General features: G+C 37.4%; 1 protein-coding gene across 6 annotated transcripts in view; it reads left to right on the top strand.

The window, feature by feature from the left end:
* The first annotated feature begins 988 nt into the window (after positions 1-988).
* The window catches only part of CD200R1 (CD200 receptor 1), a 63,134-nt gene continuing 39,274 nt past the window's right edge, over positions 989-24,848 (top strand). For 3 of the 6 annotated variants that reach the window (XM_063630073.1, XM_063630071.1, XM_063630075.1), the window contains exons 1-2: positions 989-1,411; positions 4,076-4,394. In XM_063630073.1, coding sequence (XP_063486143.1) covers positions 4,328-4,394 — 67 coding nt within the window. In that variant the 5' untranslated portion in view covers positions 989-1,411; positions 4,076-4,327. Of the gene's footprint in view, positions 1,412-4,021; positions 4,395-4,825; positions 5,034-24,848 lie in introns of those variants that run through there. The other 3 variants (XM_055259598.2, XM_063630072.1, XM_055259599.2) reach the window with 3 other exon arrangements.

The raw sequence follows: 24,848 nt of genomic DNA, 5'->3' as shown, positions 1-24,848 counted from the left end.
AGTAGACTTTGGAGTGAGATTTTTTGGGCTTGAATCTTGTTTCTATCACTTATCAGTTGTGTGGCTTTTGACAATTTACATTATCTCTCTGCTTTGAGTTTCCTCAATGGTAAATGGTATTTACTACATAGGATTGTTGAGATAATTAAATTAGGTAATATTTATAAACTGCTTAGAACAAGACCAGGGTGTTAAGCTTAGGGCTTGACAAATATCTGCTATGGATCTGACCAGTGAGATTTACAGTTGATATTTAGCTAAATATAAAATGTGGTTACTAATTTCTCTACTCTGATTTTGCTTATTTTGATACTGCACATATTTGATTTTCAAACATCTATTTCTCGATTTTCCTTTTTGTATAATCTGTAAAATTATAATGAAAAAATAATCATTAATTCCAATATGATATATTTTTTCTAACTTTTTAAGAAGAATTTTTATACATTGATGTAGATCAACCATATATTAGGAGTAAAAATTTTCAAGAAAAATCAATATAATAGTACGTATAAAAATAGAAATATGCATTTTTTGAGGGTCTTTTAAGTTACCGTTTAGTCCATTTAATGATTGTCCATGGAGGAAGATACAGGATTTCAGATGAGTCTTGAGAGCATGGGTCAATGAAGGTTACAGAGAGGTGAATTGGAAAATAGAAAATGGAATATGGCCAGGAAAGCAGTCCTTTTTATGCAATTTTATGTTGAATTATAGCATTTCTGTGGTAATTCATTAGATTCAAATCTGTAGTTATTGTACAAGGGAGCAGAGAGGAAGTAAAGAGTGGAGTGCTGTAGAGTTTGAGTCCCTTGAAATTCTTTAGACTATTAGGTATTGTTCTTTTTACCTCTGTGAAATTGGCATGTTACCACTTGGCTAGCAGTAGGACAGAGTAGATTGAGGGAATTAGGACTAAGTGTTTAGCCAGTATATTTGTGTGAGCGTGTGTGTGTGTGTATGTTTGTGTGTGCACACATGCATGTGTATAGAAGGGTAAGTCAGGCCAGATATCTAAGCCAGAGAGTTCACCAAAAGTAACAGTGACAAGGCAAGTAGTTATTGGCACATTTTGCAAGAATGCACATCCAGAAAATTCAGCTATGGTAGGAAGGGCAGGCAGGTGCTGAAGTTCTCAGCAGCCAAGACTCAAATATAAGAGGTGAATGAGTAGGTAATGGTACTGGGGAACAAAGGGTCCCGGGAACAAGAAGTCAGGAATAAAAGTCCATAGAACTTTGTAGTAAGTATTCAAGAGCCATGCAAATCTTCTACATAATGGGGAGGAATCCCAAGAGCAAGACTGCAACATTTCATCTTAAATGGTTTCAGTGTGGCTAAGTCTGAATCCGACATTGAAGAGAAAGATATACACCTGATTGGAAGAAGTTTACTTCAACAACATTTATAGGTACGTACATCAATTTTCAGTTTATTGCAATTGATAAATTGAGTAAACCAACCATGCTGGTTTGGGGGCATTATGGCCTAAAGTAGTTCTAATTTACTAAAGCTTCTATGTCTTTTTGTTTTGGCTACAAATTAATTGGCATTACATTGTCCTGTTTGTTTCTCTTATGCTATGATTCTTAACTGGTATTATTGAAGGAGAATTGGAAAACTGGTAGAGTAAAATGTTTGGGTTTCTGGCTTGAACGACACCTGTTTCTTGATCCTTTTTCACTCTTTTGCTTTGCTTCCTGGGTCCTGTGCCCAAGGGCCCCAACCAGGGAGAATTTGGGGCCTTTAGATTTTTTAGAAGGTGCATTTACCAGACACATCTTTCTCTTATTATATTGACTTTCATGGCATGTCTTTAGTGGATGATTATGTTAACAAACTTTTAGTCCCTTTATTGTTTTAAACATTCATGGTCCATAAAAGGTAGAAGGTGGGAGTTGAGAGGTTACTGGCATGTGGTTTGGGGGTGGAGAGGATGAGGGACCAGGGAGAGAAACTGTCATCCTATCAAATCTACTTTGTGAATTTTATGGTTTTTGATACCCATCACTTGATTCTTAAACTGCTGATTGCAGATTGTGGTCTGACCTCAGGTAAGTGCATTGGAGTGTGTCTATGAAAGTTGTTGCCTGAAATTTCAAAGTAGAGGAGTTGAGTGAAAAGAACACAGGACTACAAAATATAACACATTTTATTCCCAGCTGTGCCAACAAGTCACTTTGAGGCCGTAGACCATTTAGCCCTTCTGTGGTTTAGTTTTGGCTGTGTCATTGAGCAGATATTAAAATAAATGATCTCCAAGAATTTTTGATGACATGAGAAAAAGCTAACGTCAATATAATATAAACAGATAGAGACTTGAGTAAGAAACTTTCCCAGTATCACTGGACTAGTAATTGCACAACAGAGACTTAACTCTATGTCTATCTGTATCCTAAACCAGTGTGAATTTTAACTTTAACTTCTCTCTGCTCACTGCAACCTCTGCCTCCTGAGTTCAAGCGATTCTCATGCTTCAGCCTCTCAAGTAGCTGGAACTACAGATGAGTGCCATCACACCTGGCTAATTTTTTTTTTTTTTTAAGTAGAGATGGAGTTTGGAGTTTTGTCATGTTGTCCAGGCTGGTCTCGAACTCCTGAGCTCAGGCAATCTGCCCGCCTCGGCCTCCCAATATGCTAGGATTACAGGCATGAGCCACTACTCCCGGCCAACTTTAACTTCTGTGTGGTGGAAAACCAGAATGTTATCTGTATTTTAAATCATGTATTCTCACAATTTTCCAACACCTGGTGAAGCATTAGACAGAAGAGAAGACATTTTTGTTATGGTCTTCCCATTGTCATAGCTCATACCCTCAAGTGTTCCATGCCCTCAAGGACCTGATTTCACAGTCTTCATCAAATTAATTAACTGGAAAAAAAAGCTTGAGAAGGGAAAGGGGGGAAATATTTATAATGTTTGGCAAGAAGGAAGATGAAACTGCTAACTGAGAAAAAAAATGCGTGCTGTTTAATCTTTTTCCTGTTTGCAATGTTTTCTTCCCCTTCCTGTACAGTTTTGCCTTGGGGTAGAAAATTCTTAGCACATAGAAGATTTTTCCCTCTCTCAGACATAATTTAAAAGCATAGTAACTAGCAACATTAAGGAAGAGTTTTTTTTTTTTTTTTTTTTGGTGGGGGGGAAGTCTGAATTCCAGATGTGTGGCAACTAAAATAAGGGTGATTATTTGTAATCTGGTTAAAATGATCAGTCTAATTCTCCAAAGGTGAAACTGAATGGCAATAAGTACTGAATTCTGATAAACAGAATGCCTTCACTCCCAACAAGGTAGATACCTATGTCCAAATTACTGAAACCTGTGAATGTTACCTTGTGTGGCAAAAAGGACTTTGCAGATGTGATTAAATTAAGATCTTGAAATTAGGAGATCATGTTGGATTATTTGGGTGGACCAAAAATAATCACAAGGTCTTTATAAAAGGGAGGCAGAAGGGTCACAGTCAGAGAAGATGTGACAGTGGACCAGAGGTCCGAATGATGTAGCTACAAGCCAAGAAATGCAGGCATTCTCAAGTCGCTGGAAAAGGCAGGGAACAAATTCTGCCCGAGCCTCCAGATGGAATGCAGCCCTTCCAACACCTTGATTTTAGTCCCCTAAGATCCATTTCAGACTTCTGATCACCAGAACTGTAAGATAATAAATGTTGTGTTGTGTTAAGCCACTGAGTTTGTGGTAATTTATTACAGTAGCAATAGGAAACTAATACACTTATGATGTTTACAGGGTTGTGTGTTGACTCCCATTATAGACAGGAATTTCACAAAATAATTTTCAAGAAAAAATATTGTATTCCAGACTCAAATACTAAGGCCATAAAGCTCTTCAACCTGGAGAAAGCCTCTAAAAGTTATCATAATTGGGAAATTTACAAGGATGGGCCAAAGTCGATCAATATTCTGTTTTACTTTTTGGTGCAAGTTTAGACAAATCTGTTTATCTTGGACACGTTCAATGCCTTACTGTGAAGTTTATCTGTGTACAGCAGAAGTGAGAGGAGAACCAATGAGCTGAGAGATAATTCGATCAATCTGCTTCCTCCGTCTTTGCTTCAGGGCTTCATACAGGAAATCTATTGCTGTGTCAAGTTCCAGAGAAAAGCTTCTGTTCGTCCAAGTAACTAATCAGGCTAAACCACATAGACGTGAAGGAAGGGGCTAGAAGGAAGGGAGTGCCCCATTGTTGATGGGGTAAGAGGATCCTGTACTGAGAAGTTGACCAGAGAGGGTCTCACCATGCGCACAGTTCCTTCTGTACCTGTGTGGAGGAAAAGTACTGAGTGAAGGGCAGAAAAAAAGAAAACAGAAATGCTCTGCCCTTGGAGAACTGCTAACCTAGGGCTACTATTGATTTTGACTGTCTTCTTAGTGGCTGGTAAGTTTGAATTCTCTTTGAGAGAACAGTGAGAAACCTGGTCTCAGCTCTTCCTGAGTTTATTTTTTGTCTTTCTTCTGGGGCAATGCAAATCAATTGCAATAATAGATATAGGGGGTTGCTAAATACGGGTCACTCCCATGTCTAGTTTACTTTATCATCCTTTTTTCCAGTGTCTTGCTTATTTTACTTTGTATAATATACGTTGTAAAATACATATACTTTGTATAATATACAGATCTCTATAATTTGTCTTACTGCCCACTTCCTTATTTCCTCTTGTTTTTTTGAACAAGGCAGGATAAATCAAATACATACTAGCAGCAATCAAAGTCAGTTAGGTTCTCTTTATCTTATTCTCTGCCCCCACCCCCTTTTTTGAGACAGGGTCTTGCTCTGTTGCCCAGGCTGGAGTGGAGTGGTGCAATCATAGCTCACTGCAGCCTGTAACTCCAGGCTCAAGCAGTCCTCCCACTCAGCCTCCTGAGTGTCTAGGACTACAGATATGCACCACTATGCTTCGCTAATTTGTAAAATTTTTGATAGAGATAGAGTCTTGCTATATTGTCCATGCTGGTCTTGAGCTCCTGGCTTCAAGCAGTTCTCCCACCTCAGACTCCCAAAGCATTGGGATTACAGGTATGAGCCACTGCACCCAGCCTCTTCTCGCTTATTTATTTATTTATTTTAATAAGAACCCTAACTCATTTAGGTCCACATTGCCAGTAGCATAGATTAGGACAGTTTATTGCTTTCTGTCACTTTCGATGATTAGGCACTTCAAAAATAAAATATGCTTACAGTTACAGTGGTGTGTCTGTGATGTATGTCTGTATTTATCTTCAAGATGTGTGGGCTGTAAGAGACGCTACGAGTTAGAGAACAGACTCTTCAACATCTAGGTTCCTATAGAAGTTATAGAGAACTTGGGCCACTGTGTGGGTTTCCTGGTTTCACTGTAGAAGGTTGGTAGGAGTTGGTGTGGGAGGTAGTTTTCAGGTTTCACTTTTAGTAGACAGAGCAGCTGCAAGGGAAGAGCGTAGTTGGTTTTAAATGTTATAATTTGATAACTGAAAGAAGAAAAGGTATTTTTCCTCATTTCTGAATGACTTTAAAATGCTGCTTATCTTCCAGCAAAAAATCTGCTTTCCACACGTTAATCTTACTAGGGAGCACATGCAAAATAACTATACTCTATGACTGTACCTTTCTATTGAGAATTTTCACATGCTTTTTCCTCTTTGATCTGCACAGCAACCCAGTGAAGTAGACATGGAAGACACCTCTCCATTTTACAAAGGTAGAAATGGAGGCGTAGAGAGGTGAAATGATTTGCCCAAGGTTAGATATGACTAGTATGTGGCAGAATCCCAATCAGTAATGATATACATCAGTAAGCACCACTAAACATTTGAGTGGGCAATTTTCCTCATTGTTTAACCATTGTGCTTTTCACTGAAGAGCATCAGTGAAAAAAGTCAAGCCAATACTTAGTTTTAGCCTTAATAGACTGTTACACACCTAAAAAAGTCAAGTGATCTGAATCTTTCAGTAGTTCAGATCTTGTTGTAGAAAGCTCTTATAGAAACTTGTGCAGGACCCAGCTTGGCTGGGGCAGCCAGATAGGCAAGGAGCTGTTTATGTCAAATTGCACTGTTACTTCTGGGAAAAGGAAAAAACATGATTAAAACATAATTTATAATTTCCAATTTTAAAGGTTGAAATGTTTAAATTTTAAAACTATTTCTGCACACAACTAGGAAAGACTACATATATCAGATCTATGAAGTCTATGCTTATGTTATTATAAAGTTATTAAATGTTTAAAATCAAGATGTAAAAAAGCATATTACTTTACATGTAGTGATTTGGTGTCATAGATTTACCATGACATGATTTAGAATAATGAGAAGCATACTACTTGGGGAAATATGACTTTATGTCTTTATTGCTAAAACTGCTATGTTATTAATACTGCCAAACAGAAAGAACTCGCTTTGTACAAGAGAAGTTCACAAAGGAACAAGGGAGCTAATGACTTAAATGTAAAACATAGTATTCATTTTGTTTCCTTATTTTCTTTTTGTTTACTTATTTGCTTGTAACTTCAAGCAGCTTGGTAGTTAGTAAACAAGATTTATCCAGAAGAAACCTGAGGGGAAAAATAAAAACAACCTGAATTGTGCACATCAGAGCTATATTCCCAACCTTGTACCTGCTCCCATTCCCGGGCACTCCCCATACCCTGTACCACTTCGTCCTCCTTTTTTTAGCCCTATTGTCTTCTAGATTTTTGTGTGTGTTCAAATTATATTTTGGTGTTCCAGTTAAAATTATTCCATCTTTTATAAAGGTTATTGATTTTGTGATTTTGAGTTACTAAAAAGGAACCCTTCACTTCTTTCCTTCTTTGGGCTAATTTTATTCATTTATTGTTGTCTTCCACTAGAGGACAGGCAGTAACAACAAGAGGAGATAAAAATCAAGACAGGGCTCTAAGGTAGCTTTGGCAGATTTGCAAACAATGGAAAAAGATTCAAAACAATTGTGCAAAAGAAGGGTTTTGTCCTTATTAATAATTTTAGTCCTATCTCCCTTTTCTAGTTTGCGGTATTTGTGAATTTACATTTTATAATAATTTATAGGTGTGTTTTTCTCTAAATGTTCATGCTTAAGCAACTAATAAATTAAAGTCCTTATTAATGTCTGTGTGTGTGTGTGTGTGTGTAGAATAGTGCCTAAAAGTTATTAGTAATCTAAATTAGAAAGACAAAGGTAAGATGAAACAATTGATGAACATTTAAAATCAGTAAATCTTGAAATTGTATATGAAACTAGTACAAATCTAAAGGAGGGCGAAATTACAGTGAGTTGGAGTTGAGGAAGATTTTATGGAGATGGGTCTTGAGCTAGGCTTTGAATGACAGGTTTGGATAAATGGGGAAATGCAGAGAAAGGAATTGGAAGGATGGGATGTGTAGCATGTGCAAATGCAAGGTGCTTCAGAGAGAGAAAGAGCTGTAGCTTGCAGGGACAGAGATTGTGTGCTAAACAATGGTAGGAAATAAGGCTGGATTTTGGGGGGTCCTTAATAGCTAAATAAAAGAACCTGGGTATTAGTCAGTAGACAATGAAGAACCACTTGTTCTTTGGTGAACAGGAAAATTTATAATTAAGTAGGATTTTTGGAGAATAATGTGGTAACAGTGTCCCATTGAGTGGCGGTGGCACTAGGTAAAATATTTATTTTGAAACATGAGTCAAGAGCTTCTACCCTGGGGTTCTCATTTGAAAAAAGTTCTGTGATGCCGCTGAGGTATATATGTGACTGAGAAGGGAGTTTCGTTGTAGAGGAAGATATTAAGTTCAGTATAGGAAGGGAGGACAAGTAGGAGGAAAATTCCTACAGATACTTGGAAATACAGTCAGCGCTCTGTATTGCATCCCTGGATTCAACCAACTTCAGTTGAAAATATAAAGGGAAAAAATAGATGATTTCATTAGTACTGAACATGTACAGATTTTGTTCTTGTCATTTCCTAAATAATTCAATATAATAGCTACTTATGTATTATTTACATTGTATTAGGTATTATAAGCAATCTAGATATGATTGAAAGTATATGAGAGATTGTACATAGGTTATATTAAATACTACACCATTTTATATTAGGGATTTGAGCATCCTTGAATTTTGCTATCTCTGGGGGTCCTAGAACTAATCCCCCCAAGGACACTGAGGGATGACTCTATAGAAAACTCTAGTGTTTGTGAATCATTCATGAAGTAGATGATCCATCCCACAAACAGAATAAACATACGGACAAAAACAATAGAATAAGCACTAGAGATATTTGAATTTGGGCTCTAAGAACCATACTTATCTCTTTCCAGTCTATAAAAGATAGGAAGATCTGAGAAGAGACAGGAAGGGAGCCAAAGTGGAGTATCAATTGAGTGCTTAACCTCATGTAGGAGGAGATACTCTTCTGAAATTGAGGATTAAGATGAGACATTAGATATAGGGATGCTAGTAGGTTGAGGATGGCAATAAGATAATGGGAACAAATGAGAGAGTTTACAGTAGATAAATTTCCTCCCAATAAGGTCATGAATATTTCAATTAATGGTGTTTAGTTAATAAAATGACCCAGTTGTTGTTTGATTTTATGTTGTGTCTGAAAAATTAACCTATACATTGATTAAAATGTAGTAGCCATCAACATATTTTTACCTCTTCTCCCTTATTATCACTCACATACATTTGTCAATTGCTGACTGGGATTTGGGAGCAGATCTGTGGTTATAAAATAGCTTTGGACTATGTGATGCTAGTAGGCCCTAAGAATCAAGTTAACAATCATTACTTTTTAAATAATAATAGTAGTAATAAATATCACTGATTTATATAATTCATATAATAGACACAGTCACAATCAGCTTTTTTTTCCCCAGGAAGAAATGACATTGTTCATGCATTAACACTAAGCAACAACTTCAGAGTTTTTCTAGCTGGAATTTATATGCCTAGACCCCATTCTAAGACCAAAATCTTTAAGGAAAGCAATAACAAAAAGTTCCAGGATTAAAGCAGGGCTAAAAGTTTTTCCATTTCTTTTTTGAGACAGGGTCCCACTCTATTTATCACCCAGGCTGGAGTGCAGTGGTGCAATCATGGCTTACTGCAGCCTTGACCTCCCAGTCTCAGGTGATCCTCCTGTTTCAGACTCCCAAGTAGCTGGGACTACAGGTGTGCACCACCACGCCAGGCTAATTTGTTTTTGTATTTTTTGTAGAGACAGGGTTTTCACATGTTGCCCAGGCTGGTCTTGAACTCCTGGGTTCAAGCAATCCTCCTGCCTTGGCCTCCCAAAGTGTTGGAATTACAGGCATGAGTCACTGTACCTGGCCAGTTTTTCCACTTTTGAAGAAATAATTTTCTTCAAAAATCTCTGCTACTTTGAGTTATTGATGCTGTTGCAGGTTCTCTTGGAAATTAGACTCTGAGATAGAGTTCTGTGTACAGGATGCTTGTGAGCAGAGGGAGAAGTCTACCTGCAATCTCAACCAACTGACACCCTCACTGACCCCACAGGGAGCTCAGGAGCTAGAGTGGCCTAGAGAGGCCCTGCGTTGAATAAAAATGGCTGGTCCTTTATATCTCCATCTAAATCAGTCATTGGATATGGGCTCCCCTGGAAAGGGTCTGACTTTGGTCAAAGTAACTGAAGTCATCCCTGGAGAGGCTGAAAACTGAAGACTGTCTGTTGACAGTGATCCTACTGGCAGGAACAAAAAGTCAAAGGCAATTGTTGGTGGCACATACTATGTCCACTCTAGTTGTCACTTCTAATACTCTTAATTCCTTCTTGAATTTCCAAGTTTCTACCTGGTATTATTTTCTTTCATCCTGAATAATTTCTGTTATTGTTTCTAGTAGTGTACGTCTGCTAGTGAGTTCTCTTAGTTCTTAGTTCTCTTTTTATATGTATTTTCCTCAATATCTTGCCTTTCTGTTCTTTTGATTGAATAATTTCTATTGTATATATTCAAGTTCACTGATAATTACAATTTCCTTTCTCCTCTCCATTCTTCTGTAAAACCCTAGTTAATATATTATTTTAGATATTGTATTTTTCAATTTTAAGATTTCCATTTATTTGTTAAAAGTTTTTTTCTCTGCTGAGATTTTTCTGTGTTTTTATTCATTCATTGTGAGTATATTTTTCTTCATGTCACTAAGCATAGCTGAATGTTGCTGTAAGACTCTTGTCTGAGAATTCGAGTGTCTGGGTCAAATTGAAGTTGTTAGTCTCCCTTAATGTATTTTCTCCTAAGAATAGGCCACATTTTCTTGGTTCTTTGTAAATTAAATAGTTTTATTTGGGTTTTGAATGTTGCACAGATTCTGTTATATTGCTGTGTTGATATTTTACTTGGTTGGACTCAAACTGCAAACTCTGCCCTTTGGACAGCATCTCAAATCTCAGTTCTTTTACTGGTAGTTAATCTGCTTTGACCATGATCTGTAATGTGTGGTTTAGAGTCATCAGAGATATGGGTAGAGTGTATGCAGAATTTGGAACTCTTTTACTCTGACTCTGTCACTTCTCAGAGAGTAAGGTTGCCCTAAAATCTACCTGCTGGTTCTTCAGAAAACTGTGGGCTTTCTATTAGAGTTTTAGCTGCCTAATGTGGTATCATCTGCAGCCCTCTCTGGGACTAACATCAGTAAAAATGGGGAAATAATGGGAACCTACACCCACAACTCTGAGCCCCTATTTCCTTCTTCCAAGCATTGACACCCTTCAAGAATTTTTCTGCTTCCTCCACTTTCCAGTAATCTCAGGTAGTTGTTTTTATATTTTGTCCACAATTTATAGTTCTTATCTGTGGAAACTCACTGGCCCATAAAGAAGTGAAACTTTCTTCAAATATACATATTTTAAAATATTATTGTATTTTTACAACTAATATTGACTTAGTGGTTATATTGTCTTGGATGTTAAGATTGAATACATTATTATGCCTTTTTGCTTTCTAAATTTTATCCATGCATTGAATGTTTTGGTACATTTCACTTTTCTCAATAAAATTTCATTCTTTCCCACAATTTCTAGTAAAATTTCTAGATACTAATTTAGATACCAATAGATACCAATTTCTAAATACGAATATAACACTGTGTTGGGTCTAAAGATCAGTTATGTAATTCTAACCACTAGCTGTTTCATCTTTAGAAATTGCTTAACTTCTTTTGACAGTAATTTCCTCATTTGTGAAATGAAGGAGATGTATGACACTATTAAGAAGTATAAAGCCTTCACAAAGGAAGTACTTTAGAAACCTTCAAATTAAAAACCTTTCATTTTATACATGGGGAAAATAAAGCCCAAGTGTGTACGTGGGATTGCTAATCATATCAAACAGCTTTCTGGGGTGTGAGCTGAGTTTTGAACACCTTCATAGTACAAAAATTAGAGGGGAAAGGGATGGGGCAAGTGTGTGGGAGAAAATCTATGACTTTTATATGTGATACACTTGAAATGACAGCAAGTACTCAAGTGGGGACAAATTTCAGCTAAATGTTTGAGATTCTTGCTTAGGAAAAACAAATCAAAGCTAAAATGTGGGTGGGTTATTCTGTTAGCCAGTAATTTAGAGTGTCTGTCATGTATCAGTCACTGTGCTTCATGCTGTGGACATTTGACCAAGACAGACATAGGTTCTGCTCTCATGAAGTTTAAATCTGGCGAGAAAGATAGATATTAAATCAATTACTGCAAATAATTAAACAATCCGCAAGTGCATAAGGATAAATATAGGGTGACATAGAAATGTGTAATTGGGCCGGGCGCGGTGGCTCACGCTTGTAATCCCAGCACTTTGGGAGGCCGAGGCGGGCGGATCACGAGGTCAGGAGATCGAGACCACGGTGAAACCCCGTCTCTACTAAAAATACAAAAAATTAGCCGGGCGCGGTGGCGGGCGCCTGTAGTCCCAGCTACTCGGAGAGGCTGAGGCAGGAGAATGGCGTGAACCCGGGAGGCGGAGCTTGCAGTGAGCCGAGATTGCGCCACTGCACTCTAGCCTGGGCGACAGAGCGAGACTCCGTCTCAAAAAAAAAAAAAAAAAAGAAATGGGTAATTGGTGAGTCTAATCTGGTTTGAGGATCAAGTTAGGCTTCCCCAAGCAAGTGATGTTTAAGATGAAGATGAACAGAAACAGCAAGGTAAGAAGAGTTGAGGGATGAACATTCCAGGCAGGTCAAACAGGCTTAATGAAGGACAGAGGGAGCTAAACTATGACTGGAGTGGTGAAAACAGGAGGAAATCACCTGTGTAGAGATCTAGTTGAAGTTCAAGGGGTTGAGGAGCAAGAGGAGAGAAAGCGTAAAGAGAAAAAGCAGCTGAGACTTTGATGAATACTGACATTACGATGCCCAAGGAGAAAGATAGCTTGTAGAAAAGATATGGGAGGAGGCAGTGTAGAGAAGATATGGGAGGAGGCAGTGAAGATAGGGAAGGAGACAGGGAAGGGAATGCATGGGTGTAGTGGGAAGGCTAGGAAAGGGGTTTTAGAAGGAGAAGAAAGTGGTTAATTGTATTAAAATCCACCAACAACTTAGGAACAAACGCCAGCACTGAAAAGAGGCCAAAATCTTGACTATAAAAGGGCTGGTGACCTTGAAAATTGCAGTTTGAGTAGATAGACGTGGGAGCAGCAAGATTGCTGGTATTGAGGAGGGAGTGGGTGGGAAGGAAATTGAGGCTGTGGGCACAGATCCACTCATTCTAGAAGTTACGCAGCAAAGAAGGGAGAAGGGATCCTAGCTAGAAGGGGAAGTAAGCATCTAATAAAGTTTTTTTTTTTCTGCCAACATAGGGGAAACCTGAATGTGTTTAAAGGATATTATTTGAGAAAATTCAGTGATTTGGAAGAAATATTTTTCCAACCAGTGTGTGTTTATGTAGTTTTAAGGTGTTTAGTAATTTCTTTTCTTTTTCTCTGCCATTTTGTTACTTTACCATGAATGCTACCTTTTCCTAAATGTTTATCCATTACGTAATATGAGAATATCTGGTTATATGATTCATTTTGTGGTGCCGATAATTTCTTGAAAAAAATGTCCAAATGGTAAATGTTTACAGATCCCCAATAATAAAATCTAGCTATTTTTGTTCTTCACAAAACTATCCTACTTATCTTTCATTGGCTCTTCCCTAGTTGTTCTCCAGGGATGGTTCTAAACCAGTGATTTTAAGGTAGTTGCCATACGGAACTCCCTATAGAGCCTAAAATTGCCTATAGAGCTTAAGCCTGTTTAATCAGACTTTTCCAGTGTATAGGGATCTAGACTTTGACAAGTCTTTTCAGGGTATTCTGATGGGTGCCAGGGTTCAGAACACTGCTCTAGGTCTTTCCTAGTTTCCTCATCACCCCAACTATCCTCATTTCCTTTGCAGACAGCTGCTCACCTCCTGATTTACCATTGTTCAGTGTGGACTTCTTTAATGTCCATAGATGGTAAGGTTTCTGAGAGCAAGAATCTTGCCTCATTCAAGCTGCCATTCCCTGAGCTCTGCCGAGCTACTTGCCACTAAGTAGGTACTAACAAGTGTTTGTTAACCTGCTTCCTCAAAATGTTTCTTGTGTCTGTAATAATTCTTAACCTTTCTGTTCCCCTCTCAGAGGTGAAATATCAATCTTTTCAAAAGCAAACCTGCTTTTTATCTCATTCCTTCTAGTACCTCTGGGATCCTGCTTGACCAGTTAGCTTCCTCATTCTAGTAACTTCTGGCTCTCCCTCTTTCTGTCTACAGACGTGCTGTGTTCCCCTCTATTATTAAATATCTTTTTTTTTCTTTTGAGATGGAGTCTCGCTCTGTCACCAGTCTCGACTGCAGTGGTGCGATCTCGGCTCACTGCAACCTCTGCCTCCTGGGTTCAAGCAATTCTCCTGCCTTAGCCTCCCGAGGAGCTGGGACTACAGGCATGCACCACTATGCCCAGCTAATTTTTGTATTTTTAGTAGAGATGGGGTTTCACCATGTTGGCCAGGATGGTCTCGATCTGTTGACCTCGTGATCCGCCTGCCTCAGCCTCCCAGAGTGCTGGGATTACAGGCATGAGCCACCATGCCTGGCCTGTTAAATATCTTCTTGATCCCTCATAGCTCCTGATATTGCCCCATCTCTCTCTCTTTCAAGTTTAACATGAAAGGATGAAACCAGTCTCATTTCTCCCGTTCTTTCAAGGTCAGCATTCTTGAAAGACTAAGTCTACATTTGTTGACTCCGTTACCTCTGATCAGCCCCTTTCAATCTGGTTTCCACTTGTACTTCTTTGTTAAACTTACTCTCTTTCAGATCTTAAGGTCACTGATGACCTTCTTGTTACCAAATCACAAAGCCTCTTAATTCTTAGGTTAAGACTGTTCTGCATATGATTTAATCTTGACTCTTCCTGTCTTGAAACCTCCTCTTTACTTGGTGTAGTAGTCCATTTTCACACTGCTGATAAAGACATACCTGAGACTGGGCAATTTACAAAAGAAAGAGGTTTAATGGACTTACAGTTCCACATGGCTGGGAAGGCCTCATAATAACGGTGGAAGGTGAAAGGCATATCACACATGGCTGCAGACAAGAGAAGAGAGCTTGTGCAAGGAAACTCCCATTTTTAAAACCATCAGATCTCGTGAGACTTATTCACTATCACAAGAACAGCATGGGAAAGACCTGCCTCCATGGTTCAAATACCTCCCACTGGGTCCCTCCCACAACACGTGGGAATTTAAGATGAGATTTGGATGGGGACACAGTCAAACCATATCATTCTGCCCCTGGACCCTCCCAAATCTCATGTCCTCACATTTCAAAACCAATCATCCCTTCCCAACAGTTCCCCAAAGTCTTAATTCATTTCAGCATTAACTCAAAAGTCCACAGTTTAAAGTCACATCAGAGACAAGGCAAGTCTCTTCTGCCTATGAGCCTGTAAAATCAAAAGCAAGTTAGTTACTTCCTAGATACAGTGGGGGTACAGGCATTGCATAAATACAGTCATTCCAAATGGGAGAAATTGGTCAAAACAAAGGGGCTACAGGTCCCATGCAAGTCCAAAATCCAGCAGGGCAGTCAAATTTTAAAGTTCCAAAATGACCTCCTTCGATTCCATGTCTCACATCCAGGTCATGCCGATGCAACAGGTGAGTCCCTATGGTCTTGGGTAGCTCTGCCCCTGTGGCTTTGCAGGGTACAGCCATCCTCCCGGCTGCTTTCATGAGCTGGCATTGAGTGCCTGTGGCCTTTCCAGGGGCAGAGTGTAAGCTGTCAATGGATCTACCATTCTGGGGTCTGGAGTACGGTGGCCCTCTTCTCACAGCTCCACTAGGCAGTGCCTCAGTAGGGACTCTGTGTGGGGGCTCCAACCCCACATTTCCCTTCCATACTGCTCTAGCAGAGGTTCTCCATGAGAGTCCTGCCCCTGCAGCAAACTTTCTGCCTGGACATCCAGGCATTACTATACATCCTCTGAAATCTAGGCAGAGGTTCCCAAACCCCCATTCTTGACTTCCATGCACCGGTAGGCTCAACACCACATGGAAGCTGCCACAGCTTGAGGCTTGCACCCTCTGAAGCCATGGCCTGAGCTGTATGTTGGCCCCTTTCAGCCATGGCTGGAGCAGCTGGCACACAGGGAACCAAGTCCCTAGGCTGCACACAGCATGGGGACTCTGGACCTGGCCCACAAAACCATTTTTTTCTCCTAACCCTCCAGGCCTGTGATGGGAGGGGCTGCTGTGAAGGCCTCTGACATGCCCTGGAGACATTTTCCACCTTGTCTTGGGGATTAACATTCAGCTCCTTGTTACCTATGCACATTTCTGCAGCTGGCTTGAATTTCTCCTTAGAAAATGGGATTTTTTTTTCTATGACACTGTCAGGCTGCAAGTTTTATGAACTTTTGTGCTCTGCTTCACTTATAAAACTGAATGCCTTTAACAGTACCCAAGTCACATCTTGAATACTTTGCTGCTTAGAAATTTCTTCTACCAGATAGCCTAAATCATCTCTCTCAAGTTCAAAGTTCCACACATCCCTAGGGCAGGGGCAAAATGCTGCCAATATCTTTGCTAAAACATACAAGAGTCACCTTTGCTCCAGTTCCCAACAAGATCCTCATCCCCATCTGAGACCACCTCAGCCTGGATTTCATTGTCCATATCTTTATCAGCATTTTGGCCAAAGCCATTCAACAAGTCTCTAGGGCGTTCCTAACTTTCCCACATTTTCCTGTCTTCTTCTGAGCCCTCCAAACTGTTCCAACCTCTACCTGCTACCCTCCAAAGTCAGTTTGACATTTTTGGGTATCTCTTCAGCAGTGACCCACTCTTCTGGTACCAATTTGCTGTATTAGTCTGTTTTCACACTTCTGATAAAGACATACTTGAGACTGGGCAATTTACAAAAGAAAGAGTTTTAATGGACTTACAGTTCTATGTGACTGGGAAGGCCTCACAATAATGGTGGAAGGTGAAAGGCACGTCTCACATGGCAGCAGACAAGAGAAGAGAGCTTGTGCAGGAAACTCCTGTTTTTAAAACCATCAGATCTTGTGAGACTTAATCACTATCATGAGAACAGCATGGGAAAGACCTGCCCCCATGATTCAAGTGCCTCCTACTAGGTCCCTCCCACAACACGTGGGAATTCAAGATGAGATTTGGGTGGGGACACAGCCAAACCATATCACTTGGCTTTATGGCATTGCATTTACATCCTACTTTTCTTCACTGTTTTTGTAAAGTGCAATGCCTCCAAGAGATCTCTAATTATAAATGTTTTCAAGGCTCTAGTTTTGGCCTTTTCTCTAACATCAGAGACTGTAGTCTGGCAGCCCATGGGTTATATCTGGCTTGCAGACACTTTAACTGATACATGTAATTTTTTAAAAAAAAATTAGCTGCCAATTAATAATAAAATTTGGAGATTTTACCTATAATCCCTGACCTAGTGTCTGGGGTGGCAATAAGGATTAAGCCCAATGATGCAGGTAAAGTACTTAGCGCTGCATCTTCATTTATAAGCATTCAAAAATGACAATTTAATGATATTTTGTGGTTTTCAAAGCTCTTCTTATATATTATTTGATAACATTTATTTAGCCCCCTACAGACCAGCTTTTTGGTTGTTTTCAGTTTTTTAAAATTACAGTTTCAAAACTGTGTCAGATTTTTTGGAAAACAATGCTAGAATTAGTATCCTGGTACATATATCTTTGCATATGTTAATATGCATATGTATTCAATGTCTACATACCCATTGAATGTGTTGTCCTTTATGATCAGTGATACACACTTACACAACATCTGCCTTAGGTTAGGGAACATGTTTGTCTTCATTAACTAGTTTTGGAGTTTGTGACAGTAATTGCCTCAAAAAAATACTCCCAAAACCAAAAATTAAAACCCAAAAAACAAAACAGGCCAGTAAGATGGCTTTTATTAGCAGTATACCCTAATAACTGCCACAGACTTTATATTGCCTTAAAAAGTAGGGCCAAATTTATTAGCATAATACTTACTGCTCTCTAAATTTTGTCCTTCCATCAAATTCATTATTGAGTTGTTGTTTTGAAACTTCCTACTTTTCTAAACACTTCTCACCTTTCTTTTTATAACCCATCTGTATGTTTTATTTTTATCCCTATGTTGTACCTAAAGAGTAGAGTTATAATTACTACTTCATCTTTAACATATTTAATCTTTTGTCAGCCTGTTCATACCTTTGCCCATTTTTTCAGTTGAGTTGTCCATCTCTTTTTTTATTGGTTCATGTGTTTTCAGCATATTTTTTGAAGAAAATTAATCTTTGTTTGTTTTAAATGTTGCAAGCATTCCCCAGGTTTTTGCTTGGCAACATTATTTTATGTATTTTTCTTTTTCTTTTCTGTCATACAGAAGTTTTAAATTCTCTCTAGAGTCAGACTTCTCAATATTTTTGTTTATGGTTTGCATGTTTTATATCAGGATTAGAAAGATTTCTTAATTGAAGGTGAAAACCTGCCTCAATTTGCCTGGAACTTTTTTCCTAGTTTTAGCATGGAATGTCCTGCATACCAGGAAACCTCTCAGTCTGGCAAACAACGATGTTAGTCAGGCTGTCTCTTTTAAGATTAAAAAAACAAAAACAAAATTACTCATATTTTCTTCTAGTACTTTTGTTTTTGTTTCTTATGTTTAAATCTTTTATTTATTTTATTTTGGTATGAGAAGTGAAATAAGAATCTGATTTTGTTTTATTTTCCCACATGGCTAGCTAGTTCTCATAATAGTATTTATCCATGACATGAATAATCATCTTTCCCTCCAGGAATTTGAGTGGCAAGTGGTATCAGATACTACATTCTCATATATGTAGATGAAGCAACTGGGGTTTAGAAAGTAACCCCTGCAAGATTCCAGGGGTAATAAATGAAAGAGCCAAAATATTAGTCACTTTTCTTATTTTAATTTTGAAGTTTTTTTCTATAATTGTCTCTGCCAGAACTTTGAGTTTTCACCGCCCCCCCTTTCTTTTTTTTTACTGAACATCTAATTTGGTATTGTCTGCTACTAACTAGATGTCTTTAAAAATTAAAATCAGTTTCATAAAGTGTCAGAACATGAAACATACAGCATAATCAATTCTTCAAATTGTGTTTTAAAATGCTAAAAATAAAAAAGTAAGTACTAATCTGTACTTTTTGTATTTCTTTGTACTTACTTTAGTTTTCTTTTATATAACATAAAATATATATTGCATATGATTCACATACATTTTAAATAATAATTATACTGTGAATACCTATGTCAGTTAAGAATAGACTACTGCCAATTCCTCCCCAATTATATCCCCCAACCTCTGCGTTAAACGTAGTCATTATCCTTTGGGCTAATCATTCCCTTTGAGGTATAGTTACTCCCTGATTTTCTTTACATTTTATCATGTGTGTGTGTGGAATCCCAAACAATAACATTTATATTATTTTTTTTGGTATTGGTGCAGAAATGAAATCATACTGTGTATATTATTTTATAACTTCTTTCATTTATTCATTATTTTTGAGATTTATCCATGTTTAAGTTTGTATTTGTTGTTTCTTAATATAAATAACTTTTATCCTAAAATTTCAAATGTCTGCAAAATAGTTTGTCCCCTAGAAAAATTCTGGTTCATAAGTAACAAACATGATTTTACGAAACAAATCTCATATTTACGATTTCAATTTATTTCCTTGTTGGAAGAAAGAACAATTAAGATAATATGCTGTGAGACGTGTGAAGGAGAGTGTTTTCATTTGAAAACCATGTTGCATTTCATATTGTTACAATGGCAAACATTAATTTTCCAGGAAATTCGTAGTAAAATTTCTGTGTTCTATTGACTTTACCATACTGGTGATTAGAAAAAAGCCATATGCTTAGTGTAGCTACAGAAAAGTTGCTCTGGCAGCCTAATTTGAATTTCTGAATCTGTTTGTGATTAAGATCTCAGTTACAAAGTTGCATTCATTTAAAATGAAACCCTGAATCTTTAGGAGAAATATATACTGTGTAATTACAATGGGCTTAAAGCTTCAGTTTGTAATGTACTTTGCATACCTTTCATGAGTAATTCCTTATTTTTAAAGTGAGTAAGAATGATAGTACATGTTTTGCTGAAGGGAAAATGAGAGCATATAATTCATTTAGTTATCTAAAAAGATTCAAGAAAGAAGCAAGAAAGGAAGATGTAAAAGTCATATTTTCAAACCATTAGAAATTGTTTAATGCTTAATCCATGCATAATTCTTAGTGGTTCATCTCTACATTCATTATAATAACTTTGAAGATTTATTGAAGTTTGAAAGAAACTGAAACTTTGAGACTTAGTTTGAACTTTGAAACTTAGTTTGAAAGAAAATAGACTTCAAGGGTTGAAAGCTTGACTCACCAAATGCAGAGTAAAACAATTTTATTTGGTTTTCCTCAAGTAAAATGCCAGGATATTTTTAGATTTCAATGTATATTTATTATGTGTTCTATTTGTTGAAGTACTGTAGTAAATTCATTAAAATTTAAATAACACTAAAGTTTATAATAAGCAATTAGAATGAATTCTACTTAGCTCAGTACCAGCACAGAGGCCCCAAGTCCTATAAAGAAATGTCCATAGAAATGTCAAAATAAACCATTATACACTATTCTCTTTTGCAGCTAATATGGTTATCTGATAAAGTCATAGCCACATTCGTTAGTCCACAGTTTTGCCCGAAGTTGAGTTTTAGTTTGAAGTTCATTTATCAGACTCCTAACTTATCTGTTGTATTCTTCCAGAAGACCTGCAACTGAAGGAAAGGGCAGAACATCTTTTTTATTTTCCATCTCCATACATTAGAAATAATACATGAATATTAGCAACAATGTTAACTATTTAAGTATGGTATAATACTTGCTGTCTTTTGATTAGTAATAGTTACCGAATTAGGGGTTTTTAACAGGAACGGTGACGTTGCAGAAATGTCTATCTCTAAGTTTTTTTAGAGAGTAGAGCATGCAGAGCATAGCATTTTACATTAAATAAAAACTGCTTAACATGACAAGAAAATCATGTGCTGTTTCTGAGAGCCTTTTTTTTTTCTTACTGGAGGAAACCTCCATGAAGTATGGGTTTGCAGTGTCATGCCTGTTTTTATGTGTGGGTGTATATGCTTGCTCAGGCATATGACGATGATGATTTGGAAAAGGAAACTTCTGGTGCTCAAAGTGAGTAAGAGGTTTCGCTAGTAGTAAAATCACAAAAACATTCTTCCTTCCGCTGATGATTTTGACTTAGAAATATTTTTTAAAAAAACATTATTTTCAGTATGAAAGATCTTTGTTTATATTTTGTTTTGTGTTTATTTGTGTGGATGCATATTCTAATGTTATGTGTGTTAAAACCTAATGTTTCTGATGCTGTTTTTAATTCTCTCCTTTCAGCTTTATGGAAGAATAATTTATGTACAATTAATTGCATCAATTTAAAACATGTAATTTGATAAATTTTGGCAGTTGGATATACCTGTGAATCATCACCACAAACAAGATACAAAACATTTTCATCATTTTCCAAAATATTTCTCATGTATCTTTAGTCCATCCCTTCCTTCACCCTCATTTGCAGGCAATCACTGATCTGTTCTTTGTCACCAGAGATTACTTAGCATTTTATATTAGTAGCAGTATTTTCTGTAGTATGTAGTATGCATTCTTTTGTGCCCATCTTGTACTTTCAATTAGTAGAATGATTTTGAGATTTGTCAATGTTGTGTTTTCCTTTTTGCTATTGAGTAGATTCCTTTGTATAATTGATTGATTTAACTGTTAATTGACCTTTGAGTTGTTTCCAGTTTTGGCAATTTTGAATACATATTTGCAAATAAGGCCACTGTGAACATTCATGCATAAGTCTTCTGTGGACATGTTTTCATTTCTCTTAGATAAATACAGTTGGAATGAACAGGTAATATGGTGGGCACATGTTTGAATTTTGAAAAAAAAATCTGCTAGAAATTTACCAGTGTAGTTTACATTATTTTGCATTCCCACTAGTAATGTATGAGAGTTTTAATTTCTCCACGTTCTTGCCAGGATTTATTATTGGTCTTTTTAATTTTAGCCATACTTATAGGTGTGTAATCATTATCTCACTATGTTTTATATCTGCATTTATTTTATTATTACTAATATTGAACATCTTTGCATGGATCTATTGGCCATTTTAATATCCTTTTATTTTTCATGAGGGGTCTGTTCAAATCATTTGCCCAGATTTTAATTGATTTTTAAAGTTATTGAATTGTAACGGTTCTTTACATATTCTACATAGCAGTCCTTTGTTAGCTATGTGTATTGCAAATATTTTCTTTTACTCTGGTGTATCTTTCATTATCTTAATGATATCTTTCTCAAAGCAAAATATTTAAATTTTGTTAATGTCCAATTTATCAAATTTTCTTTCATGGCTTGTTCTATTTATGTCCCAATAAATCTTTGCCTATGTCAAAGTCAGAGATGCTCTTATATATTTTCTTCTAGGGGTATTACAGTTTCAGCTTTTACATTTAAGCCAATAATCCAATTATAGGTAATTTTTTTGTATATGTGTAAGGGTTGAAGTTCATTTTTTTGCATATTAATAACCAGTTGTTCCATCATGTGTTGTTGAATAACTTGTAGTTCTTTATAAAATTGCCTTAACACTTTTATTTTAAATCAATAGATTGGTTGGAGGGTGGAGCACGAAGGTGGAATAGGACTCTTTAGCAATCATTCCCCCATATAAACATCAATTTGAAGAAGTATTTGCATACTGAAAATACCTTAACAAGAGCTAAAGAAACCAAGTGAGAGAACACAGTGCCTAGTTATAGGTATATTAATAAGAAAAGATATATTGAAGAGGAGGTCAGTTTTAAATTACTTGTGTCACCTCTTACTCAATTCTAGACAGCACAGTGTGATGAAATACTGTCTACTTGGGGGAAAGAGGGGAAATAAACATAGAACTTTGCCTTGGACCCCAACACTGGGCCCATCAGAGTAAAATCCAGCACTGGAAGACTCCGATGACCCCTGACTGCAGGCTGGTGCCTATGGACACCAGACCCACCCCAGCACCAGGTGGGAAACTATAACCCATGTGAGGCAAACTCAGCACTGTGCATCACTGCCAGCTGACTACAGTGTCCTTGGTCTCTGAACAAACCTCAGAGGTAGGCATGCCTCAGTGGCTACATGGCACTGGGTGCATTCTAACACTAAACCAATCTCGTGGCCAAGGGATTCCAGCCTGGCCATAGTAGTACTAGGCTTAGGATGCTCCTAGTGCTCCAATGGCCACAGTGATCTGGGGCACAGGGATCATGCCAGTAGGTCTTCCCAGGATCTCTGGAAAAGCTTACTGTTGGAAAGCATTCCCACACAGAGTCAATATATGAAGTGCCTACTTCTTCAAATGCAAAGACATTGAGCATGGCCACAAGGATCAAGAACCATCAGGGAAACATGACATCACCTGAGAGACAAAATAAAGTGATACTGACCAACCACAAAGACATGGAGATGTATGAATAGCCTGACAGAGAGCTCAAAATAACTTTTTAAGGAAGCTCAGCAAAGTTCAAGAAAACACAGAGAAACAATTCAATGAAATTAGGAAAATGTTAAGTGGCCAGAAAAGGAAATATAATAGAGAGATTGAAATAATTTAAAAAAAAAACAGAAATCCTAGCACTGAAAAATATAATGAAAAAAATGAAAAATACAATGTAGAATATCAACAGTAGAATTATCAAGCAAAAGGAAGAATCTGTGAACTTGAAACAAGTTATTTGAAAATATATAGTTGTAGGAGAAAAAAAAGAATGAGAAGAAATAAAGAAGGCTCACAGGATTTGTGAGACAGCATCAAAAGGCAAAATGTTTGAGTCATTGGCGTTCAAGAGGGAGAAGAGAAAGATAAAGGGATAGAAGACTTACTTAAGGAAGTAACAGCAAAAAACTTTCCAAACCTGAAGAAAGATAAAAATATTCAGGTAAAGGAAAATCAAAACTCTACAATCAGATTCAATCCAAGTAAGACTACCCCAAGACATATTATAATCAAACTGTCAAAAATCAGAGGCAGAGAGAAGATCCTGAAGGCAGCAAAAGAAAAGAAGCAATAACATAAAAAGGAGCTCAAATGTGCCTAGAAGTGGACTTCTCAGCTGAAACCTTATGGGCCAGAAAAGAGTAGGATCATATATTTAAAGTACTGAAAAAAAAGAAAAACCCTACCAATCATGAAGACTTTAACTAGCAAAACTGTCCTTAAGAAATGAAGCAGAGAGAGACTTTCTCAGATAACAGAAGATGAGGGAATTTCTCACCACCAGACCTGACTCATAAGTAGTGGTGGGCACCTGTAATCCCAGCTACTCGGGAGGCTGAGGCAGGAGAATCGCTTGAACCCAGGAGGTGGAGGTTGCAGTGAGCCGAGATCATGCCACTGCACTCCAGCCTGGGTGACAGAGCGAGACTCTGTCTCAAAAACAAAAACAAAAACAAAAACTGTGAAGAGAGACAAAAAAGTCTTCATATAATGATAAAGAGGTCAATTCAGTAAGAGCATATAACAATTGCAAATATATATGTACCCAACATTGAAGCACCTAAATATAAAAATCAAGTATTAATAGGTCTGAAGGGAAAGATAGACTGCAAGACAATAACATTAGGGGACTTCAGTACCCCACTTTTAGCAATGGACAGACCATCCAGGTGAAAAATTCAATGAGACATCACATTTAAACTACATTGTAGACCAAACGGGCCTACCAGACATATACAGAACATTCCATCTTTCAGCTACAGAATTCACATTTTTCTCAACCACACAGGAAACATTCTCTAGGATAGATTATATGTTAGACCACTTTGTGAGTGGAAAAACAACTCAAATTGTTTTTCCTTTGCTCTCACACCATAACAATTAACACTGATGAGTTCTGTGACCAAAAGTTTGTTTGTTTGTTTGTTTGTTTCTACACACCAAACAATGAATTCTGCAGTGGACACCAGCTGGTTGTATCCTGATTCAATTCAATTCTGATGCTATTTACTTGAAGGAAACATCAGATTCCAAGCCTCAGGTTATTTTGCCTGTGCTTCTGACTGACTGGCTATAAGTTTGGGTTCCCATGACCCCCTCCTTGCGTTCAATTAATTTTCTAGAACAGCTCACAGAACTCAGCGAAATACTCACTTATATTTACTAGTTTATTATGAAAGATATTACAAAGGATACAGATGAAAAAGTGCATAGGGCAAGGCATGTGGGAAGGGGTGCAGAATTTCCATGCTCTTTCCAGGTACACCACCTTCTAGTAACCTCCATATGTTGA

Source organism: Symphalangus syndactylus, chromosome 21 (assembly GCF_028878055.3).
Source record: "Symphalangus syndactylus isolate Jambi chromosome 21, NHGRI_mSymSyn1-v2.1_pri, whole genome shotgun sequence".
In the NCBI taxonomy this organism is placed as follows: Eukaryota; Metazoa; Chordata; class Mammalia; order Primates; family Hylobatidae; genus Symphalangus; species Symphalangus syndactylus.
Note: the sequence above shows the minus strand (reverse complement) of the source record. Positions and strands in the feature narration are given on the sequence as shown.